General features: G+C 39.2%; 1 protein-coding gene across 1 annotated transcript in view; it reads left to right on the forward strand.

The window, feature by feature from the left end:
- Window positions 1-23,120, forward strand: part of LOC108256453 (contactin-associated protein-like 2) — a 133,883-nt gene that overhangs the window by 32,462 nt on the left and 78,301 nt on the right. Inside the window, exons 2-6 of the mRNA XM_017453351.3 lie at window positions 11,978-12,088; window positions 16,448-16,641; window positions 20,419-20,566; window positions 21,985-22,188; window positions 22,432-22,616. Of these exons, the coding sequence (XP_017308840.1) occupies window positions 11,978-12,088; window positions 16,448-16,641; window positions 20,419-20,566; window positions 21,985-22,188; window positions 22,432-22,616 (842 nt within the window). The remainder of the gene's footprint in view (window positions 1-11,977; window positions 12,089-16,447; window positions 16,642-20,418; window positions 20,567-21,984; window positions 22,189-22,431; window positions 22,617-23,120) is intronic.

Genomic DNA, 23,120 nt, shown 5'->3' on the forward strand with positions numbered 1-23,120 from the left:
GAGAGAGAGAGAGCATAATCTGGTATGTCAATTGAGCCTGATTTTTATTGATGATTGAATGTTCCTGACCATGTATAATCCATCTGCCAAAACCCTGGAATGATTTCTAACCTCCCATCTTATTCATATTCTCATTCTCTCGCTCTCGCTCTCTCTCTCTCTCTCTCTCTCTCTCTCTCTCTCTCTCTCTCTCTCAGAGCTGGTGGCATAAGGAGGACCTACACAATATTAGGCAGGTGGTTTTAATGGTATGGCTGATCATACATATAATGGCATGGTGTACATACATACAGTACATACACTGATGAGCCATAACATTAAAACCACATGCCTAATATTGTGTAGGTTCCCCTTGTGCCGCCAAAACAGCTCTGACCCATCGAGGCATGGACTCCACAAGACCTCTGAAGGTGTGCTGTGGTATCTGGCACCGAGATGTTAGCAGCAGATTCTTTAAGTCCTGTACGTTGCAAGGTGGGGCCTCCATGGATCAACTTTTTTGTCTAGCACATCCCACGCATGCTCAATCGGATTGAGATCTGGGGAATTTGGCGGCCAGGTCAACACTTGAACTCTTCGGTATGTTCCTCAAACCATTCCTGAACAATTTTTGCGATGTGGCAGGGCGCATTATCCTGCTAAAAGAAGCCACTGCCATTAGGGAGTGCAATGTGTGTTCTTACACCTTTCTGGGGCTGCACGATTATGGCCAAAATGATAATCCAAATTATTTTGATCAATATTGATATCTCGATTATTGATCACGATTATTAATTGATTTTAGTGACAACATATTTTTATTGCACTTTCACATTTATTAAGTTTTCTCGTGCCACAATATAAAACACAAGTAGGCATGAGAAAAATTGAGCTGGTCAATTATGACAGAATTTAGGAACATAGTGTGAGCCATGACACATTAATATACCTTCTGATAAACTATATTTAATATTTTCAGTTAATTTTACAGACTGTATGCAAAAAACAACCGTTAACCTGTTCCACCTTGTAAACAAATACAATAAACATCAATGTTCAGTGTTTGAAGTCTGCTCGTTTTAAATATATTTAAAGCTGCACTATTAGACATTTCCACGGTCATGGTTCTGGGCTGGAGTCAGTTCTCGAACCACTCTGTGTGTATTGTGTAGATATCTGAATAATCTCTCATAGGATGTGATTGGGTGAGTTCATTTACCCGTCAGATGCACAGCGCTTTAGTTTGATGGTGTTCATTACTGATGATCCGATCAGGATTTTTACAGCCGATACCGATCCAGATACCAATCTTTTTTTTTGTTGTTTAAACTTTCATCAGGAGGTATGTCATAAACAGTTAAATGTAAGCTCTCTGCTCATGGTCACTGTTAATTGAGTTAAAATAATAGATTAATTGGTTAATTAATAGGTTAATTGATAAATAAACAAGTATAAAATATTATTTTTTTTAAATATCTTGTAAACAATAAAAACTCCTAATTAAAAGTAGACTAACACAAAAATGATCCATATTAGGGAAAAGGCCAATAGCTTTTTAAGGAAATAGCTTACTAAGTTTAATGTCAAATTGATATTAAATGCAACCCATAGTAATTAAACATTATTTCATTTCTCATTTTATTTATATTTTATGAAGTTATTATATTATCTATTTTTTATATTAAATGATTTATTTATAACTAAGCACATTTTCTGTCTTTACATTTTAGTAGTTTTATTTTTGTTTGTTTATCAGGTTTAGATTGGTTCCCCAAGTACAGTGTCCATGTCTGCTGATAATGTTGTGTGTTTTGGGGGGGATTAAATCAAAACATGGAAACTGGAGTTGACTTTTCTTGTGGGTGCCTACAGTATGACCTTTGGGTGCCTACCGTATGACCTTTGCACCTTCGCATGTGCAAATTTGGCATGCCTAAATCTTGCTTATCTCATGTGATTCAGATTCCCACACTCAGTGGAACAGTCTTGAAAACAGGTTATAAAAGCTCAGTGACCTAGCCATTTTCATCATCATTATGGTGAAATCAATTTTACTACTTATCATATGATATTAAAAGATTGTTTAGCCTTTCTTCTAGGCATATTCACCTTCCCTCTTTCACCTTGTCATAGTTAAGAATAAGGACATTGTGTAGTAGAACACACGTCTGTGTGTAAATAGGTCTGTTGCTCTCATTTGACATGATTAGGCGCTTCAGTTTCACACAAAAGTTCATGACACACTTGTGCACTTTTCAGGTCACTGTAATTAAGAAGCCACACAGTTGGAGCAGTTGCACTTATGATGAATAATGTATTAGAATGGTGTTAGTTGTCTCCAGCATGTCAATGCAGTCCAGGTCTGTGAATTTGATGATAATCAGTAGACTACCAAGCTAGGGTAAAATATTCAGTTACTGAGAAAATGCAGTTAAATTCTATCAAATTAAATGAACATCACTGAGAACTCTAGGAACAAATATGAAAAATATGAGAAAAGTCAAAAATTATCCAAAAAACGAGGTATGAAGTGCTATTAAGGGAATTCCACATTCAGTGGAGCTTGATGAACTGAAGTTTAAAAATGAATGCTTGGAAATCGTCTGGGTTACCCTGTTCCTTGAGAAGGGGACGAGACGTTGTGTGAGCTTCAGACTGTGGGAAGTGCCCTCATGCACGACCAGCATCTGAAGTCTGTGTAAAATCATGCCCATTTATAGGTGAAGTGGCATTTCGTGTGTCGCGTGACTATAAAATGGTGCCTGTAAACCACGTCATCAGCTTCTATTATCTGAAACGAAGATACGATTCACAGGCATACCCCAGCATGACAAAGCTACACAACGTCTCGTCCCCTTCTCAGGGAACAGGATTAATTGCATGACCCAGACGTTCCCTTTCAAAGGGAACTCAATCAGTACATTTACATGGACAACAATAATCCAATATTAACCTGATTAAGACTATACTCTGATTTAAGAAACTACCACGTAAACAGCAATTTTTTATTACCTTAATCCAATTAAGGTAATACTCGAAGTAAACACAAATGGAATTAGGACATGTGGAGTATTCCTGTTTAGTAGCATTATCTACGTGTATTACAGACAAGTAAACACCTTAATCACACTATTAACGTCGTGTGGGAGATTTCACCGCATTTTGCGACAGGACATGTTCACACACGGCAGTGCTCAACCGTTTTACGACAAACGAGAGCACGGCCGCGTCAGAAACCGTGTACTTACCTACTATATGGTAGGCGAAATACATGTATCTCAGCTACTATATAGTAGGTAAGTACGCGGTTTCGGACGCAGCCCACGGCTTCAAGCAGTCGTCTATTTGCACGTACAGCATGACAATTAATTAACTGCACTTGAAGCGTTCGTAAAAATTTAAAATAAAAACACCCAAAACTGTACACGGTACCATAACGAAGACCAACTGTATGTCGATACGTGAAATTCTGGAGGGAACTTCGGACGGCGTGGCGCGGTGATGTAATGACGTGTGACGTTAATCGATCTATGTTCTATAACACGTAAAACTGTAACATGAAAGGAGTATTCTAAAAGCGACTCATGTAAACACCTTAATCACAATATTGTCTTCTTCAGAATAAGGTCAATAATTAGAGTACTGCTGTCCATGTAAACGTAGTCAGTGTTGCATGAGCTTCATGCTGTGGGAACGAGTATACTCATTTCATCATGAGGGTATCACAGCCTATCACAGAGGCTCCAGTAGTAGGGGCGTGGCTGGCCGAAATGGTGGCCACGTAGACCCTAACTGTGGAAGGAGCCAACCTTGCTGAGAAACGTTCCTATCAGAACTCTGGGACTGTAGCCATTGTGCAGTTTACTGGATCTCACTGACGTTCCAAGCCTTTAATATGGTCTCTGCAACCTTCATAGAGTCTGAAAATAGATCAGAATCTATGAGCTGGTGCCCCTGAAGGGCCAGACACAGTTTCCATGGTTCCTGCTGAAGGTGATAAATCAATCCTCTGGTTTGAGACAACAGATTCCTGTGAACGGGAATCTCCCAGGAAGTACCATCCCGCAGAGATATTATCTCAGAGAACCATATATGAGCTGGCACATAAAGCCAAACTGTAACACCGAATGAATGTGTATGGCGTAGACCATCCCACCACAGCACACCGTTTAAGGGTACTATTCATTCCAGCCCAGGCTCGAATGTCTTGCAGTGACCCTCGGGATTGGTTCTTTTTGAACATGCTGTACCCTCGGTATGACGAAGTGGGTATTCTCGTTCCCATAGTGTTATGCTACCTCGAAGTTCCCTTTCAAAGGGAACATCTGGGTTAAACCCTGTTCCCTGAGAAGGGAACGAGACGTTGCGTAGCTTTGTCATACCAGGGAAGGCCTGTGAATTGCGTCTTCGCTTCAGATAATAGAGGCTGATGGCGCGGTTCACAGGTGCCATATTTATATCACGCGATGCGCTCAATTGCCATGTCACGTGATCATGGCAGGCCTATAAATGGGCATCATTTTACACAACCTTCAGATGCCGGTCGCGTGTGAGAGGCGCTCCCATAGTATTATGCTAAACGTCTCGTTCCCCTCTCAGGGAACAGGGTTACATGCGTAACCCAGACGTTTTCAACCCAAACCTTCAAAGAACTTATTTTTTCTGACATCATTTAGTTCCATAATTAATTCACACTGACAAGTCTGTAAATACATGCTATGCTAAATTAATCGTTTGAAAAACTTAATTTGCTTAATGTTTCTGTTTTCACATTTTTTTTTACTCTCTTTCTCTGTCTCTTTTGGGGTTTTTTTGTTTATTCTGCATTCTCTTTTTTCTTTTGTTTGTTCTTTGAACTCTGTATGTGTGAATTTGTAACAGAATGTATGAGTGGGCTGTAGGCAACTCATAGGAAGTCATGTGATGCAGTAGTTTTCAAGAGATGACAAACAAACAACAGTAGCCAGTTAAGAGAGTTGAGGGTATTTGTTTATCTTGTGCATGGAAGGGTAATGAAAGAGAAAGTTCAAGGTTAATGTTCCATGCAGGATTTGGTTTGGTGGACAAGCAGTAGAATGAGTTTTGACTGGGGAGTATGAGAGGGAAACAGCAGAATGTTCCAGAGCGGAAAACAAATTTTGCTCTGCATGCCTTGTCTCTGACTTGCTGCTAGTCCTTCTCTTTCACTCTGGTTGCTGTGCAAGGTACTGAATGTATGTTACCAGTGTTCCAGGGATGAATGGTTCTCATTTTACCACCCTACTTACTGCCTGAAAAGAAAATCGACAGGTGCATCTCAAAAAATTTTAATATCATGGAAAAAAAATTTTCTGTAATTTAATTCAAAAAGTGGAACTTTCATATATTCTAGATTCATTACAGATAAAGTGAAATATTTCAAGCCTTTTTTAAATCCTAATCTTGATGATTACGGCTTACAGCTCATGGAAATAAAAAATCTAGTATCTCAGAATATTAGAATAAAGAATTTATAATACAGAAATGTCGACCTGAGAAGAGCTCCAATTAGATAATTAACTCAAAACACCTGCAAAGGTTTCCTGAGCATTTAAAAAGAACTGGACTTTTACTCATTGGTCCAAAGTCCTCTTTTCAGATGAAAGTAAATTTTGCATCTCATTTGGAAATCAATGTTCGAGTCTGGAGGACGAGTGGAGAGGAGCAGAATCCAAGTTGCTTGAAGTCCAGTGTGACGTTTCCACAGTCGGTGATGATTTGGGTTGCCATGTCATCTGCTGGTGTCGGTCCACTGTGTTTTCTCAAGTCGAGAGTCGATGCAGCGTCTACCAGGAGATTTTAGAGAGCTTCATGCTTCCATCTGCTGACGAGCTTTATGGAGATGCTGATTTCCTTTTCCAGCAGGACTCGGCCCCTGCCCACAGTGACGAAACTAGTAGTAACTGGTTTACTGACCGTGGTGTTACCGTGCTCGATCGTCCAGCCGACTCGCCTGACCCGAACCCCGTAGAGAATCTGCGAGAGACACCAGACCCGACAAAACAGACGAGCTGAAGGCCACTTTCAAAGCAACCTGGGTTTCCATAACACCTCATCAGTGCCACAGTCTGATTGCCTCCATGCCATGCCGCATTGATAAATAAATATAAATAAATAAAGCTTCTCCTGGTAGACGCTGCATCGACTCTCGACTTGAGAAAACACAGTGGACCGACACCAGCAGATGACATGGCAACCCAAATCATCACTGACTGTGGAAACGTCACACTGGACTTCAAGCAACTTGGATTCTGTGCCTCTCCACTTTTCTTCCAAACTCTGGGACCTTGATTTCCAAATGAAATGCAAAACTTACTTTCATCTGAAAAGAAGACTTAGCACGGTCCAGTTTTTTTTTTGTTCTTAGCCCAGGTAAGACACTTCTGACAATGTCGCTGGTTCAGGGGTGGCTTGACACTAGAAATGCGAAACTGCAACATTTCTGTATTATAAATTCTTCATTCTAATATTTTAAATATGTTTAATTCTTTATTCTAATAGTAGATACATCTAGAACACATTTTTTTATGTTTGTTCTAATACAGCCATCCTCCATCACAAATGGAGACAAGAAAGCCTACAGGAAGGAGATCAGAGCACTGTCAGGGTGTGCTATGATAATAACCTCACTCTCAACATCAGCAAGATGAAAGAGATGATAGTTAACTAAAGTAAGTTACATGGAGGAGAACACATCCCTATGCACATCAGTAGCGCTGCAGTTGAAAGATGAAGCAGCTTCATGTTACTTGGTGTACACATCACATACAATCTTACCTGGTCCCTCCACTCGAACACAGTATTAAGGTCTGCACATCAGAGACTTCTTGTGGGAACTCAAGAAGTTTGAACTTGCCCCTAACACCACTCCCTAACATCTATTGCTGTACCATAGAAAGCATCTGGTTGCATCATTGTAGGGTACAGAAGTTGCTCTGCCTTCAGAAATGTTGAGAACAGGAGAACTCATCACAAATCACAGTGTCAGAGGAAGGCTAGAAAAAAAAATCGGACTTTAGTCACCTAGCACAGAAGGTGTTTTCTGTTAGAAGATACTAGATGTTCCAGCCACCAGGCTGAAAAACATTTTTTACCAGCAGTTCATCAGGCTACAAAATCACTTTACATGTCCATTCTATCTGTTGTCCCTTTATACTTTACTGTCACACATTTACTTTAGTGCAATGTTTTTATTTAGTCTTGTTTCTTTTTGCTCAATGACAGTCACTATCCTCACAAATACTCCATACCTCCCACCTTCCTATGCCAGCTTTATCGTATTTTGTATTTTATATTGTTCTCTGTTGTATTTCATACACTTCTTTATACGAGTTGATATTTGTTCTTGTTGCTCTTGTTTTGTATATGCAGTACCCTTGTCTTTTGGTGTGTTTGCAATGTACCAGGCTATCGCCATCTATTATACAGAGTGTGTTCTCTGTCATTTTATTACCAGAACTCATTTTGAACTCATCTGTTGTATAATGGTGGCAATTGTAAGAGAGTTCTTTGCCATGAGGTGCCATGTTGAACTTCCAGTGACCAGTATGAGGGAGTGTGAGAGCGAGGACACCAAATTTAACACACCTGCTCCCCATTCACCCTGAGACCTTGTAACACTAACAAGTCACATGACACCGGGGAGGGAAAATGGATAATTTGGCCCAATTTGGACATTTTCACTCAGGGGTGTACTCACTTTTGTTGCCAGCGGTTTAGACATTAATGGCTGTGTGTTGAGTTATTTTGAGGGGATTTACAAGTTTACACTGTTACACAAGCTGTACACGCACTACTTTACATTGTAGCACAGTGTCATTTCTTCAGTGTCGTCACATGAAAAGATATCATCAAATATTTACAAAAATGTAAGGGGTGCACTCACTTTTGTGAGATACCGTATATATAAAATGTCATTACTCAAAACAGTCAAAAAAAATCAAACTAGTACAGTGTGTTGAAATGATGTTAAATATGAGCATTATAGTCTTAATGATTACAGTAGCGGTATTTAGGTAGAAGTCTATTGTGTCCAGGAGAGATTACTCACTAAGGAAGGGCTGAGAGCATGTTTTCAAATGGTCATTATTCCCTGTAAAGGTTGGGATGTTTGTGTAGCTGAGGCAAATATTCACAAAAAGAATCAATTATGATAGAGACTGTGATTTCCACTACCACCTGAGTCATGCTGGCCTTATTGTTGGTTTCCTCTCAGTATTAGGCCACTGTTTGCCCTGTGCTCACTGAGTGAAGCCTATGACCTAAATTTATCTTGATGTTAGCATTCACTTGTCACACATACACCCACTCCGACAGTTAGCAGTGATGAAACAGGATTTCATTTACAGATGTGGTCGTACTTTTTAAAGGTAGTCTGAGTTGTCTGGTAGGGATTAAACCCTTCTTGTGCGATGGGTTACCACCTGAATATACTAAAATGTGACACTCTTGTCCACACTTTTGCTCCTGATTATCACAATTTCCTCAGACATCGTAAACAGAAAAACATTCATTCATATGCAAGAGGTACCAGTTTTATGAATGATCTATTTATAGAGCAACAGTAATATTTCTTTCTTCCCTTTTGTCCAATAGTTCAATGGGACATTTCTCCTCAAGGAAAGTCTGTGGTAATTCAATAATCTGAATGGGTGTTCCAAAAACACATCATATATAAATATTGATATATCTTTTGAGCATAATTTGCTAGATGAATAACTTGCTGAATATGGCAAATAGTGTATTCATTGAAGTCTTGGAGCAGAGAGTTCTTGTATAGAGCTATATTGTTTTGACAGACAAAACTAAATAGTCTCACAGATTTAAGACCGGCAAGATTCTAAATTTATTCAATTGATTTTCAGAAGTCCTAACAGGGCGTGTTGATTTATGTTGGCTTATGGAGTATTCATTAACACATTTTAATTGTATTTATATTTTTATATATTTTGTAAAAATCCCAAAAGTGTGTGTTTTTCTATATTTTTTAAATTAAAGTTGAGATAACTGTATTGCCCATATACAATTTTGAATATGAGTTATGAGGGATATTATTTATTTTTTTAAGCTTTTGGCTGAAGAACGCTATTGCCGAGAATTGACATTGTGAAAGCTGTTTAAGCAAGCAATTATTACACAAGTGCTGATGATCTGGGAAAATATGCTGTTTCAGAATTGTCGTATCTATGCCCTTTCTTTGCACATTAAAATGTACTCCGTTGGTAATCAGATCCAAATGGACGAGAACGTACTCAAGACCGATATGTCACATTGGCCAAGATTCTGTCCCCTCTTCCTTCACACATCCCCTTCAACACTTTGGGTTTTGCTTGTTTTTCTTCCACTTTTTTTGTGTCTGCCTGTTTTGACCCCAGCCTTAGATTCTCAGACCAATCTTAATATTTATCCAAACAGTATGCACTTGCATTGTACACATTTCTCTTGCACATTTTCAGCAGCATAACCATAAAAATATGGAAAAAAAAGTTCATAAGACAAATCAGCCCTTAAGAATGAGCATGTTTAATGAGCGTCTTTAACACTAAATACAACAATCATTCCTATTCAAATATTATACTATACAGCTTTCGTTATTTAATTTTCTGCTCCTTTACTAAATTCTTTGATGAGTCTGTAATTCTTACATCATTAGTGTTTAATGAAAATAAAATGAATGTGCAGTAAATATGGAAATTAATTTTCAGTATAAAATGATTGTAAGTGGTTTATCAAAGCGGCAGTATTGACAGAATATAAAATAGCTGTGAATGGAAGAGGAAGAGAGGACGAGCACTGACAACAGTAATGAGATGTCCTCTGGCAAGAGGAAGGAGAAAACACATGCTGTATGTGTCATCATTTGTATATATAATATCTTGCTGTTGTTGCTCACCCTGAGACTTACCTGAGACTTACCCTGAGTCTTACCATCCCCACAGTGATGCGTAGTGGTGATAGCATCATGCTGAAACATAGGCTTGGTTGCTTCTCTGATTAATCCCCTCTTTACCTCGTCTCTTTTGGTGGATGGCTTCCTCTAGGCAAAGTCATGGTTGTGCCACATACTTTCCATTTATTTATTTTTTTAATAGTGGGTTTAATGGTGCTCTGTGGGATGTTCAAAATTTGGGATATTGTTAAAATCAAACCTTGACTGATACAGTTACGGTCGGAAGTTTACATACACTTATCATGAACGTGAATGTCATAATATTGGGCTTTCAGTCATTTCTTTGAACTGTTGTTTTTCTGGGGCAGAATGATTGTATAACATACATCTTTAATAAAAAAAAAAAATAATAATAAAAAAAGAATTTGGTTCACAAGTTTTAATTTATTAGGGGTTTTCTGTAGTCAACACAAGGTCAAAATTATTCATACAGGGTCAAAAATATACACAAAAAGCACACCTCATATTTAGTTGAATGTCCCTTAGCAAGTTTCACCTCGAGCAGATGCTTTTCGTAGCCGTCAACCAGTTTCTGTTAGAATTCTCTTTGGATATTTGATGACTCTTCTTGGCAGAATTGGTCAAGTTCAATGACATTTGTTGGTTTCCTGGCCCTGACTCGACTTTTAAGCACAATCCCCAAATTTTTGATATGGTTGAGATCAGGACTTTGCGAAGACCATTCCAAAAGCTTAATGTTGCCTGCTTTATCCATTCCACACCCAGCTTTGATGTGTGTTTGTGGTCATTGTCCAGTTGGAACACCCAATTGTGTGCGCATTTGAACCGTCTGTCTGATGGTTTGAGGTTATGCTGAATAATTCTAAGGTAGTCCTCCATGTTCATTATTCCATTCACACTGCAATACACCAGTTCCACTGGCAGCAAAACAGCCTGAGAGCATGATGCTACCACCACCATGCTTAACAGGTGGTACAGTGTTCTTTACTCCTCCAAACATACCTCTGGTCATTGTGGCCAACTCAATCTTTGGCTCATCTGACCATAAAACATTCCTCCAGAAAGCTTTTTCCACTGCATACCAAGAACACCCCAACAGACCTGCCATTTTGGACACGTTCTGACCCAGTAGTCTAGCCTTCATAATGTGGTCCTTGCCAAAGTCACTTTTATCTATACACTTGCCACCTTTTCCCGCTTTCAACACATCAATTTCGAGAACTGGCTGTTCACTTGCTGCCTACCGTATCCCACCCTTTGAAAGGTGCCATTGTAACAAGATACTCAATTTGATTCACTTCACCTGTCATTGTTTTTCATGTTATGGCTGATAGGTGTATATATGTATATTATCAATGTTATAAAGCTGTAGCTAAAATGCATGTTAGATTTACTGAAATAATTGGGACGTTTTTAAAAAAGGATCTATTCTCCCAGTCGTGTTGACAGATATTTAATGATATTAATTGAGAAATGAGAATTGAATAACCTTTAGACTTACCAGAAGAGTCCAGTCAGTACTTTGAAATATTATAATATATTTGTCAACAATGTACAGTAGTAATATGTTTGACTGTAAAGGCAGTGCTCAGAGTTGGTGAGAGCATTTCAGGTTGTAGTATTAAGCTGGTTTGATTGATTGATTGTCTGTCTGTCTTGAATTTGATCTAGGAACCCTGTGGTGGTTAGCTCCTTATTATTGTTATAGAGATTTTCTTATAATCTTATCAATCTAATAATGGATTTGCTTCTTGCCCTCGTGTCTGTCTGTGGTGTGAAAAGCTTCAATATAAAAATTCAGATATTACAAAATGTATGTGTTAGCTTTATGCTTCTTCAATTGCGAATGCTTGTTTGTAAGAGCTCTTTGTTAAAAAAAACCTTGGAAGTCGCGTGCTAATTTTGACATTACAGTAATTCCTGATGTGTTTCACATCTGTAGACAGTGGAAAATGTTCCAATGCTTGAACCTGAAGTATTATAACATAAAGGACAAGGCTTTTGTAATGAAACTTCACATCAGTGTATTGAGGATGTATTGATTGTTGATTTAATCTCTGTTTTCCATAGACAAATGCAATGAAGCACTAGCCACACCCCTTTCCCACAGTGCCTTCAGTGGTTCCTCTGTGTTCACCACCGGATATGCTCCTGGATATGCCAAACTGAACAGAAGAGGAGGTGAGAGCCCACACACACACACACTTATACACACACATACGGCTTGGTAGGCCCCTGGGCGGGCTCAGGCGTGAGCAGGGTTTGGTCGGCCGCCTCATCGGCCTCAGGCAGGAACATGGCTGGAGAGACCCATCATGGGTATCACACTGGGGCTCAGGAGATGATGTTGCCACATTGATCTCTGGCTGGAGCTCTGTAGGAGAGACCACTTTTTGGGTCTCAGACTGGAGCTCTGCAGATAAGGTCACCACGTTGACCTCTGGCTGGAGCTTTGCAGGGGAGACCACCTCCTGGGTGTCAGACTGGAGCTCTAGAGATGAGGTCACCACATTGACCCCTAAAAAGCCACTGGGGGAAATACATGGAATCCAATGCTGGCATTGTCATCCCAGTATAGTTCCCTTCTATCCTTCCTGCTGCATCCATGGTGCGGCGGTATTTTGTCACGTAACAGGGATAGAGACGGGTGCAAGTGCAGATTACGCTTTTATTAACCCGAGGCAGACTAGTCCAATAGCCTAAGACAAGTTTAAGGTCAAAACAGGCGAGGTGTCAGGCGATTGGCAAACAGGGTAAACGATGCAGAACAAGAATCAGAAACACAAGGACGAAAACAGGGTCAAAAACCGTGGAACAAGAAACACAATGTTCAATGGCTTGGTATGGGTCTGATGGAAAACACAGAAACACACAATACTTTGCCCCGAACAAAGACTCACGAGGGGTTTCAATACTAAATGTAATCAAGGGTAAAGCATAAACAGCTGAGACACATTAGGAGCCAATAACATAACAGGGGTGGAGACAGGACAGAAACCAAAACAAAGCACACGTGTAACAGTAAACAAAGTCAATGTCAAAAACCCGGGAAGTGCATGCTGTCGTGCCAAAGTCTTAGGCACCATATTTTTTTAGGACAAACTTTGTTGTAGATTTTTATTTTATGACCTCTACATTATCGAGTCAGTACGGAAACATTTTATATTTCCAAAGATTAGATTTCCAGCACAAAATTAAATGTTACAGAAAAATGTTTGTGTGTCAGTAAAGAAAGCGGCGTATTAAGTGGTAAGAGACACTTTTCAGACAAAAAAAACATAATGATGGCTGCTGGGTTTTGTTGCAAAAATAAGAAGCAATTGCGACAGAAGAACCGTGGCTGGTTCTGCAAGAGTCTCAGTAAAAATTACATCTAATTTCCTTATAAAACTGCACTAATTCGAGCTGAGGATAAAGCAAAGGGTCATCACAACAAATATTGCATTTGTTTCATTTATTACTGTTTGCTGCTCTTTATAGTATTTTTTTAATGGAGAAAAATTTAATTTAATTATTTTTGAAGGCATCTTAGCCTTTCTTTGCATGTGCCTATATATATATATATATATATATATATATATATATATATATATATTTCTCACTGTTATTCATGAGGTAGGTTCTCTCAGACGTGTGGTATGGATCAGTTGTATCAATTGCTGCTATCACAGTCAACAGTTTACAGACAAATTGTTTGCTCTAGCTTTTCCACTGTTTTACTCTGTTGTTCCGTCTAGTTGATGGAGACTATACTATGCATTTATACTCCTGTGTATTTATTGTATTGTTTGCATTCTACTCCCACTGCCATGTATCTCCACTTTATGTGGTCCTGTGCACTGCGCCACAGCATTGTTATGTGTTGCACTATGGTTATGGCGAAACATCATTTTGATCATTTCGAATCGAAAACTTTCACCTTGCAAAAGTATTCGAGAAAATCCTTACTTTTCAAAATAATATAGAAAATCCAAAAGACTAGTAGTTAAAACAGACCTGTTTGGTAGTTTTAAGAGGGTTTTTAAAATTCAAGCATCAAGCTGTCACCTGCGGCCAGAGAGGAGGCGTCTTGAACCAGCAGGTAGGACATGATGATTCCCACCTTTGTCTTGTTACCGCTAGTCCACTTATTTGTGTCTCTTTTTGCCTCCCGTGACTCTCGTAATGGGCGAGAGAGAGAGAGAGAGAGAGAGAGAGAGAGAGAGTGTGACATAGCTGGTGGAGCTTGTGACGTACACACACACACACACACACACACACACACGCTGTGGAGATTGAACTTGATGGAGCCAAAACCGCAAGCCAGTGAAGGACCCCTTTTCTGTTGAGTTTTCCTGTTTTTTGGAAGTGGTTCGGCTAAAATTCCACCTGCCTCTCGAGTCTTCCACGCCCTCACACACTAAGTTCTACAAATACATTCCATCGCGGTTTATTAATTACTTAGTAAATGTGTTATTAACTGTGTTTGGAAAGCATATATTATCTACCATACTCATCACTTTTTACACACATGGTATCCGCAAACACGAGAGCTTTATGTGGGTGTTTTATTGCTTTTTAAACATTCAGCATTTGGTCACTTCCCTATATGACCGTAATTTTCCTCGCCTCTCTTCTTATTCAGTGGCACTTGGAGGCATCTATTTTGTGCTAGCTCATCTGTGAGATGGAGCCTGGAAGGAAAAGGTCAAAACCCTGTCGAGTGTAACCCTGTTTGTCCCTCACAGCTGGAGAGGGAAAAGGGAGTGGGAGGGGAGAATGAGAGACAGACGGTCAAGCAGAATAGCCAGCTAGTGGGAAGCTAATGAGAGGGAGAGCTGGGAGGCATTCAAGGTGAGGGGGGTTGGCAGAGGGGGAAAGCAGACGTGAGCAGCATTCAGGCACAGAACAAGGTCTCTTCTGAATACCAATGTGGCCATGCATGAAATTGGGGTGTTAATAAGAGGCACAGACCCACTGATCCTTACACTTCATTTTCCCTTTCATTCCTTCCCTCTCCTCCTTCAGTAGTCATCCAAAATCCACATCAATTACCAGAGAGAATTAAATCTTCTTAGCCTCCAATGGAGAGGGAGTCGGCCATGCAAAGAATTTCTTTCTCATATTTATTGCCCCTGATGTAATAACTTTGTCATATTCCTCTTCTGAATACACTTCTAATTTTTATAAACCTAAGAATTAGCATTATGTAGACAAATCTTTGATTTATTGCAAGGGAGTTTATATATATATATATATATATATATATATATATATATATATATATATATATATATATATATATATAATAAAATTATTATTATTATTATTGAGCAATATTAACCAATGGTGGATGTCTGTGAGTCTGTGGGCAGAAGGAGGCAGTTAGTGCTTTCCTTCAAGTGTGTTCAGCTGCTCTGTGATGTATCATTAACATTTTGAAAAGATGTGGTGGCTCGTTTCATTTTTTTTTCGAAAGAAGCACGTACTGTACTAGCCTTCACTTCATCTGAGAGCTAGATGGTCGGTGGGTATTTGATCGATTTAAAACGAACGACCAAATAACCGATTTAAAAAGTTCAAATACATTCAGGACAGGGTTAAAAATGTGATCTTGCACTTGGATTAAATCTAAGTAGTGCCACATGCTGACCATGAGTAAAACTCAATACTACACTCTTGAGTGGGCAGATTCTCGTACGTAGGTAGGTAGGTAGGTTTTTGTTCTGTGTGAAGTAACACTTAGTGTACACTTACCTGAACTTATCAAGCCTTTGATTCTGTGTTTTGTCATTCTAGTTTTGATCTTGGCTTGTTTCTTGGTTTTTGGATTTTTAGATTTACCCTTAGGTATGTATCACAAAGATGGTTTCGGTGTCTACCCAGGTAAGTTTGCGTCAAGTTTGAGCAAACTCTGTTTTTTCGGTCTCAACAAGGTGGATTGGCTTTTAGAAGATTTCATTCAAAGTAATTTACACTACACAGCTAACCTGCTCCAGAGCAGGATTTATTCTGGGTAAGAGAACTCAAACCCAAATTAGACCAATCAGATTTAAGTGATTTAAACCCGACACATCTAAGTTAACCCTTTAGTGTTTTAGCGATGGTTGTCATGGATGGATGTCATGAAAACTGCTAACTTTAATTAACCCAGGTTGGAATGTTTTGTTTTTGTCAAAACTTACTCAGCAACTCTGGAGTTTTTCAACTCGCTTCATGAGACAGGGCTCTTGTGGTGGTGTTTGCTGATTAGCCTGTTTCTGTTGTATTTTGCTTCTCGTTTTGGATCTGTTTGTCAGTTTCCTTTAATAATCTTTAAACTACATTTGCATCTGTCTCCAACTCTGACAAATTATTATAGAAAAATAATTTTTCTATAGTTTCACTGTAGTTACTGAATATACCGGATTCATAATAGTAACCTAAGACCATTAATTAGTAGGCTTATCGATAAACAAAAGAATCACCCATGAGTTCTGCGGGTTAATGGCGACATTGCAGGAGAAATATATATGCTTTCCGATTACGCAATATAAAGCCACTGCATTTTTGGCTTTGTAGGTGCTGGAGGCTGGTCACCTCTGGACACTGATCATTATCCATGGCTGCAGGTGGACCTGGGCAGCAGGAAGCAGGTGACTGCCATTGCCACCCAGGGCCGATACAGCAGCTCGGACTGGACCACACACTACCGGCTACATTACAGTGATCTGGGCAGGAACTGGAAACCCTACCATCAGGATGGAAACATCTGGGTAAGTTCTGCACTACATTATTTATGCAGCCCCAATTCCAAAAAAGTTGGGACAGTATGGAAAATGCTAATAAAAACAAAGAAGAGTGATTGGTAAATGTACTTTTACAAAAAAAAAAAAAAAAAAATTATTTAACAAATATCATATTAAGACACGCTATTCGATGTTTTGCCTGCTCAACTGCACAGTTTCTTTTTTAACGTATAATAAGTTTCAAACACAAGATGAACCTTTTTTTTTCAGTCGAGTGTATCTTCTTGTGAAAAGCAGTGTTCAAAAGCGTGTTTCTTTCTTTGGAGGCTGGCACACAGAAGTGTGCATACATAATGTGCGGAAAGTGCGGAAGGACAGTCAGATTGCACCTTTTAAGATTCTAAAGCTTGCAGCCAGATAAATGTACAAGAGAAATCAGATGCCCTTAGCCTTGGGTGAAGTCTGTAAATCTGAGACCAGCAAGTATGAGACCATGTTAGTTCAGCAGGCTGAACATTCTCCATTAGCTGGTGCTTTTACCCAGACAGTTTTTCCCATGAAAACAAATATAAACTGTTGATGTTCTGCACTCAACAACTGTGGCAAGCAGAGTTTCTCTTGTCATGAATAAAGAGCTGTCAATCATCTGTAAACAGAAATATTTACTGCTTGTTTAATTCTAATTGTTTCACATTTATTACAACATCAAAAGTTAAAAGCAGTGTGACTCCCACATGTGTACATCAACATAACAAAAAAAAAATATTCAGGTGAGTCAACCCATTGCTCTACTCTGCATAGTTTCAACCAAGGTGTGGAGATGGGCACAGACATAACAAGAACTGTGTGTGTGTGTGTGTCTTTTTTGTTTTTGTAAGCCTATTTACTTGTAATGTGCAAACTGCATACTCCTACATGCGTAATCTTGCATAATGCTTTTAAAAAATTGCATACTCTTAATTGCGTACTCTAAACTAAACATGCTAAGCCTCTTTTAGATATAATATACTCAGCAAAAAAAAAAAAAGAAGAAATGTCCTCTCACATTCAACTGCTCTTATTTCCAGCAAATTTCTTAACATGTGTAAATATTTGTATTAACATAAAAACATTCAACAACTGAGACATAAACTGAACAAGTTTCACAGATGAACAGAAATGGATTAATGAGTCCCTGAACAAAGGGGGGGGGGGGGGGGGGGGGGGTCAATATTAAAAGTAACAGTCAGTATCTGGTGTGGCCACCGGCTGCTTTAAATACTACAGTGCATCTCATCCTCATGGACTGTACCAGGTTGGTCAGTTCTAGCTGTGAGATGTTCCTCCACTCTTCCACCAAAGCATTTGCAAGTTCTCCATCACGTCTGGGGCGGACACATGGCTACATGTGGTTTGCCATTGCAAGGACGATCCGCTGGCTTCCTGTCTCCCTGTAGCACCGTCTTAGGCGTCTTACGTTACGGACGCTGCAGTTTACTGCTCTGAACACATCTGCAGTCCTCAAACCTGACTGCAGCAGGCCTATGACATGTTCACGCATTTTCACGAGTCAGTAGAAAGGTCATTTTAATGTCCGAAGTTATTGTAACTGTAACCTTAATTGCCTACCACCTGTAAACTGTTAGTGTCTTAAGGACTGTTCCACAGGTGCATGTACAATAATTGTTCATGGCTCATTGAACAAGAATGAAAAACATTGTTTAAACAATTTCCAATAAAGATCTGTAAAGCTTATTTGGATTTTACAAAAATGATCTAAACTAAATTAACTAATTAACTATGGTTTATGGTTATGCTGAAATCAGCAATGAACTACATTACCCATTAGCCCCAGCATGTCACGTGACCGTGTGTCATATCCCACTGATCACTACTGATCACTACTACACTAAAGCAGCTACTGGAGAAAAAAAGAAAAAAGAAATATAGTATATATTGGTGCACACTGGTCTGTCTAATTAATTTAATCAGCTGTTGATTTGCTTGTTCTCTTCGATTTTGCCTCTGTTCAATGCATCTGCAGAAGAGCGTGATAGTCTTGTCCTTCAAAACTGCAAATGAGCTTTCGATTGAATGGAGGGTTGATTCTGAATGCGCAGTGCTGTGCGGCTCTTGAACATTGCTTAGTGTTCAGAGTTGCAGAATTTTCAAAGCAGCTTAGAATTTATTTATTGACGCTTTATTAGGCTTCATCATAGAAATAACTGCTTGAATCCTACTTTCTGACAAAACAATCACTAGACATTCGCTTAACAGGAAAATTTACAGATCAGGGAAGTGTAACTCAAACATCAACATCTATAGCAAATAAAGAGTTGATCTGAGACTTGGATGAATGCTATCTGGTATCCAGTAAGGTAGGTGATGGGTACAACACCTACTCTATTGATTACTCTATCAGGTCACCTCTCTGAAGGTCAGGAGGTCAATAGATACTAAATGAGGCAATATGACTCATATATCCTTTCGCCGAGCCCCACACGATTTTATGGAGATACTAGAGATCCAGATCCTTTCTGCCTCTGGATGGAGCTCAAATCTTCTTTAATTCCAGACTGCTGGGACTACGGCTGCTCCTAACGCCATACAGACTTCATATAAATCCATAATGAACTTTTTCACACTATCTGTTGTTACCCAGATGAGGATGGGTTCCTTCTGAGTCGGGTTCCTCTCAAGGTTTCTTCCTCTTAAAACATCTTAGGGAGTTTTTCCTCGCCACCGTCGCCGCTCAGTGGCTTGCTCAGTTGGGATAAATTCACACCTTTAATATCTGTATACCGTGTTGATATTTCTGTAAAGCTGCTTTGAGACGATGTCTATTGTAAAAAGCGCTATACAAATCAAATTGAATTGAATTGAATTGAAATGACCTTGAGCTTTTCCACAAAAGTAAAACACCATAGTTACTCTTAAATTGACAAACACTGACTCACTACATTATATGCAATGAAAAAAAAGGTTAAAGCACCACTTTTCTGACTACTTGTAGGCTCCCTCTCGGAGTTTTGGCTTCTCTTTTGATTCTTTCATAATAAGTCACAGCATTTTTGTTGTGTTCTTGTGTTTATGTAGAGCAGATTTTACTGGTAAAAAGGAACAACTGGGATGAAACTTTCTTTTTATTATCCATTGGAGTACTAATAAAAAAGTAATGCCCCTGGTGCTTACAAGAGGCCAAATAGAACTGTTTCTATGAACGGATGCCAAATGGAATGAGAACCAAAAACTGCAACAGGGCGAAGCTGAGAAAGCTGCATAATTTCAGGCTGCTGGTGAAGATCTACACACTTTATATCTCTATTGAAGTTCCCTTATGATAAACCAGATGTTGATGCTTTCTGTGTAGGGAAAACAGGCATCTACAGTGTACGGTTTGAAAGCAGGCCAAATGAACCCATACAGCTTTAATGTGTTCAGTGCTCTTGATGTTCTCAAGACATTCCCAAGATTAGAATTAATGAGTGAGCAAAAAAAACAACAACACTGAAATATATAATACCTACACTTCCCCTGCGAAGACAAAAATATTAAAATATTGATTAACACAAAGGTATATGTTTTAATCTCTTGGGCTTCAGTAAAGAAGGTGCTTTAGTAAACCACTTGCCAGATGTGTCCACTGTATGTGTCTTCATGTTACCAGTTAACACACTCTGGCCAGCCAAGGGTAATTCCTCAAGCTGAAGCAACCCATTCTGCATTTTGTATTTAAATTATTTTACTTTTTGTGCCCTGCATTATTTCTATACGAAAACTAGTTCCATAACTGTGACTGAGATGTGTTTGGCTCTTTCTTTGCAGGTGTTTACAGGAAACTCCAACACAGAGAGTGTAGTGCGTCACGATCTTCAGCACAGCATCGTGGCCCGATATCTACGCTTCATCCCTCTGGGCTGGAGTGAAGAGGGTCAGATAGGGCTACGGATAGAAATCTATGGCTGCTCATATTGTGAGTTCACACTCTTAGCACACACTCCCTGTTTTCTCAGTTTATATTATCTATTCAGACTGCACATATGAAGCCCAGCCCACGTATCGAAGACACTGACTTGAACATCAACGGAATAAAGGCAGCTTTTATCTTGAATAATTCAGAATTGTGTAAATATAAGTTTTTAATTTATATCTAACGTTGTGATTTAAATTGAGTGATTCAGATTTAAATAGAAGAACTGTATATATAAATATTGTTGTATAATGTTATCAGATTTAAATTCTATAGGGAAATGACCATCACTCAAGTCATTCTAATATTCTGTACACTGGTATGCTTGCCCTCTGGCCATTCTTGTCAACATTGTAAACCCAACTGCCTTGGAGGTTCTACAGTCAATCATGGAACCATGGTTATATCCATAAAGTTCCATTTTACTCCTTTTACTTCTGGACCACCAGTTTAGTTCGGAACTAGTGGAGGTCAAAGTCATGATGGCAGATCACAACAGACAGTAATGGGCAGTGCAGATACCATACTTTATTGAGAACGAGAATCATTCAGAGTGTTGATGCTTCTCTACACTGAGGATGAGAATCACAGCGCACATGGACTGCAATTACAATTAGCCTGCTAAATCTGCCAAAGGTAGATCTCCAAAGGTCACCACTTCACAAATGTCATAATGTGTGGCAAATGACATTTAATAGAAGAAGGTGCCGCTTTACCTGCATTCAAGTATGCTTGCACAATCACTTCCTCAATGATCTAACCTGTCTTTAGATGACGAAGCCCCTTTGTGGTGTTCTTGAAATCATACAAACACCTGGTCAGTTACCCATCAGCTGGCAAGTCTGTTTCAGCCAAGAGAGATTTTCTCTCTCTCTGTCTTTCACACTGTCTTTCTCTCTAACACTCTCTACTCTCTGTTTCTCTCTCTCTGTTCAGGAATGAGAGCACTTCACATTAATGTCACTTCAAAATAATCGCAAGCATTTTCACTTTAATAAGGCATTAATTAAATCCAATCAATCTCTCTGCTATGGAGATGGAATGAATTATGTCTCCTTTCAGCTTTTTGAAGACCGGATTTGAAGAACAGGATTGATTTGTCGCTTTTTAAAATCAAAGAAAATTGTTTACATATTGAGGTTTTTATTGCAATGATACAAACCTAATACAAGAGCCTTCATGGAATTGAGTATTGACTGTTGGACAAAGTACATACTATATACCTCAGAGGTAAAGAAAGGTCTGAATTTACAGATGATCTGGGTAAGGCAGCCTCCCACAGTACAAGTCACCTAAAGCAAGTGGGATACTCAACTATGTCTGGAAAAACATATCCAACCTCCTTTTATGCCTATCCTTACTTTGTGTGTGTGTGTGTGTGTGTGTGTGTGTGTGTGTGTGTGTTGACTCTGGTGCTACAGGGGCCGATGTGATTCACTTTGATGGCCAAGGCGTAATCTCCTACCGATTCAAGATGAAGAAGATGAAGATCCTGAAGGATGTGATAGCACTGAAATTTAAGACAGGCGAAAGTGATGGGGTGATCTTACACGGCGAGGGTCAGCAGGGCGATTACATCACACTGGAGCTGAGGAAAGGAAGACTGCTGCTCCAGATAAACCTTGGTACGACTTATCAATCATCACCCGTTATTATCACCCATATCTGCAAATCTGTCACTCATGATGAGCATTAAGAGATCACACCAGTGATGTATATGAAATCTAAAAATATTTGACCAATAAACTGGGTGGGAGCAAAGAAATTCAGAGATAAAGACCCCTGCTTGTATGTGAAAATGGACATATGTGTATTTCCTCAGATATTATAATGTAAATTCTGCATATCTGTGTTTTTGTGAAAGGCAGGCAGCAACCAGTATGGTTCCATCCTGGGTCACACGGCGGTGAGCAGTGGCAGCTTGCTGGATGATCATCACTGGCACTCAGTTGTGATTGAGCGCTATCGGAGAAATGTCAACTTCACCCTGGATCAGCATACTCGGCACTTTCGTACCAATGGCGAGTTTGATCACCTCGACCTTGACTACGAGGCAAGAGCTAATTGCTTCTCATGGGCATCAAGTACAGGTGCATCTAAAAAAACAATTGAATATTGTGGAAAAGTTCTTTTTCTCCAGTAATTTAATTCAAAAAGTGGAACTTTCTCATATTCTAGATTCGTTGCACGTAAAGTAAAATATTTCAAGCCTTTTTTTCTTTTTTTTTTAAATCTTGATGATTACGGCTTACAGCTCATGGAAATCAAAAATCCAGTATCTCAAAATATTAGAATAAAGAATTTATAATACAGAAATGTCGGCCTGAGAAGAGCTCCAATCAGATAATTAACTTAAAACTTAAAACACCTGTAAAGGTTTCCTGAACTTTTAAAAAGAACTGGACCAATGCTCAATGGTCCAAAGTCCTCTTTTCAGATGAAAGTAAATTTTGCATTTCATTTAGAAATCAAAGTCCCAGAGTCTGGAGGAAGAGGTTCAGTGTGAAGTTTCCACAGTCAGTGATGATTTGGGGTGTCGTGTCATCTGCTGGTGTTG

This window comes from Ictalurus punctatus, chromosome 23, assembly GCF_001660625.3.
Source record: "Ictalurus punctatus breed USDA103 chromosome 23, Coco_2.0, whole genome shotgun sequence".
NCBI lineage: Eukaryota > Metazoa > Chordata > Actinopteri > Siluriformes > Ictaluridae > Ictalurus > Ictalurus punctatus.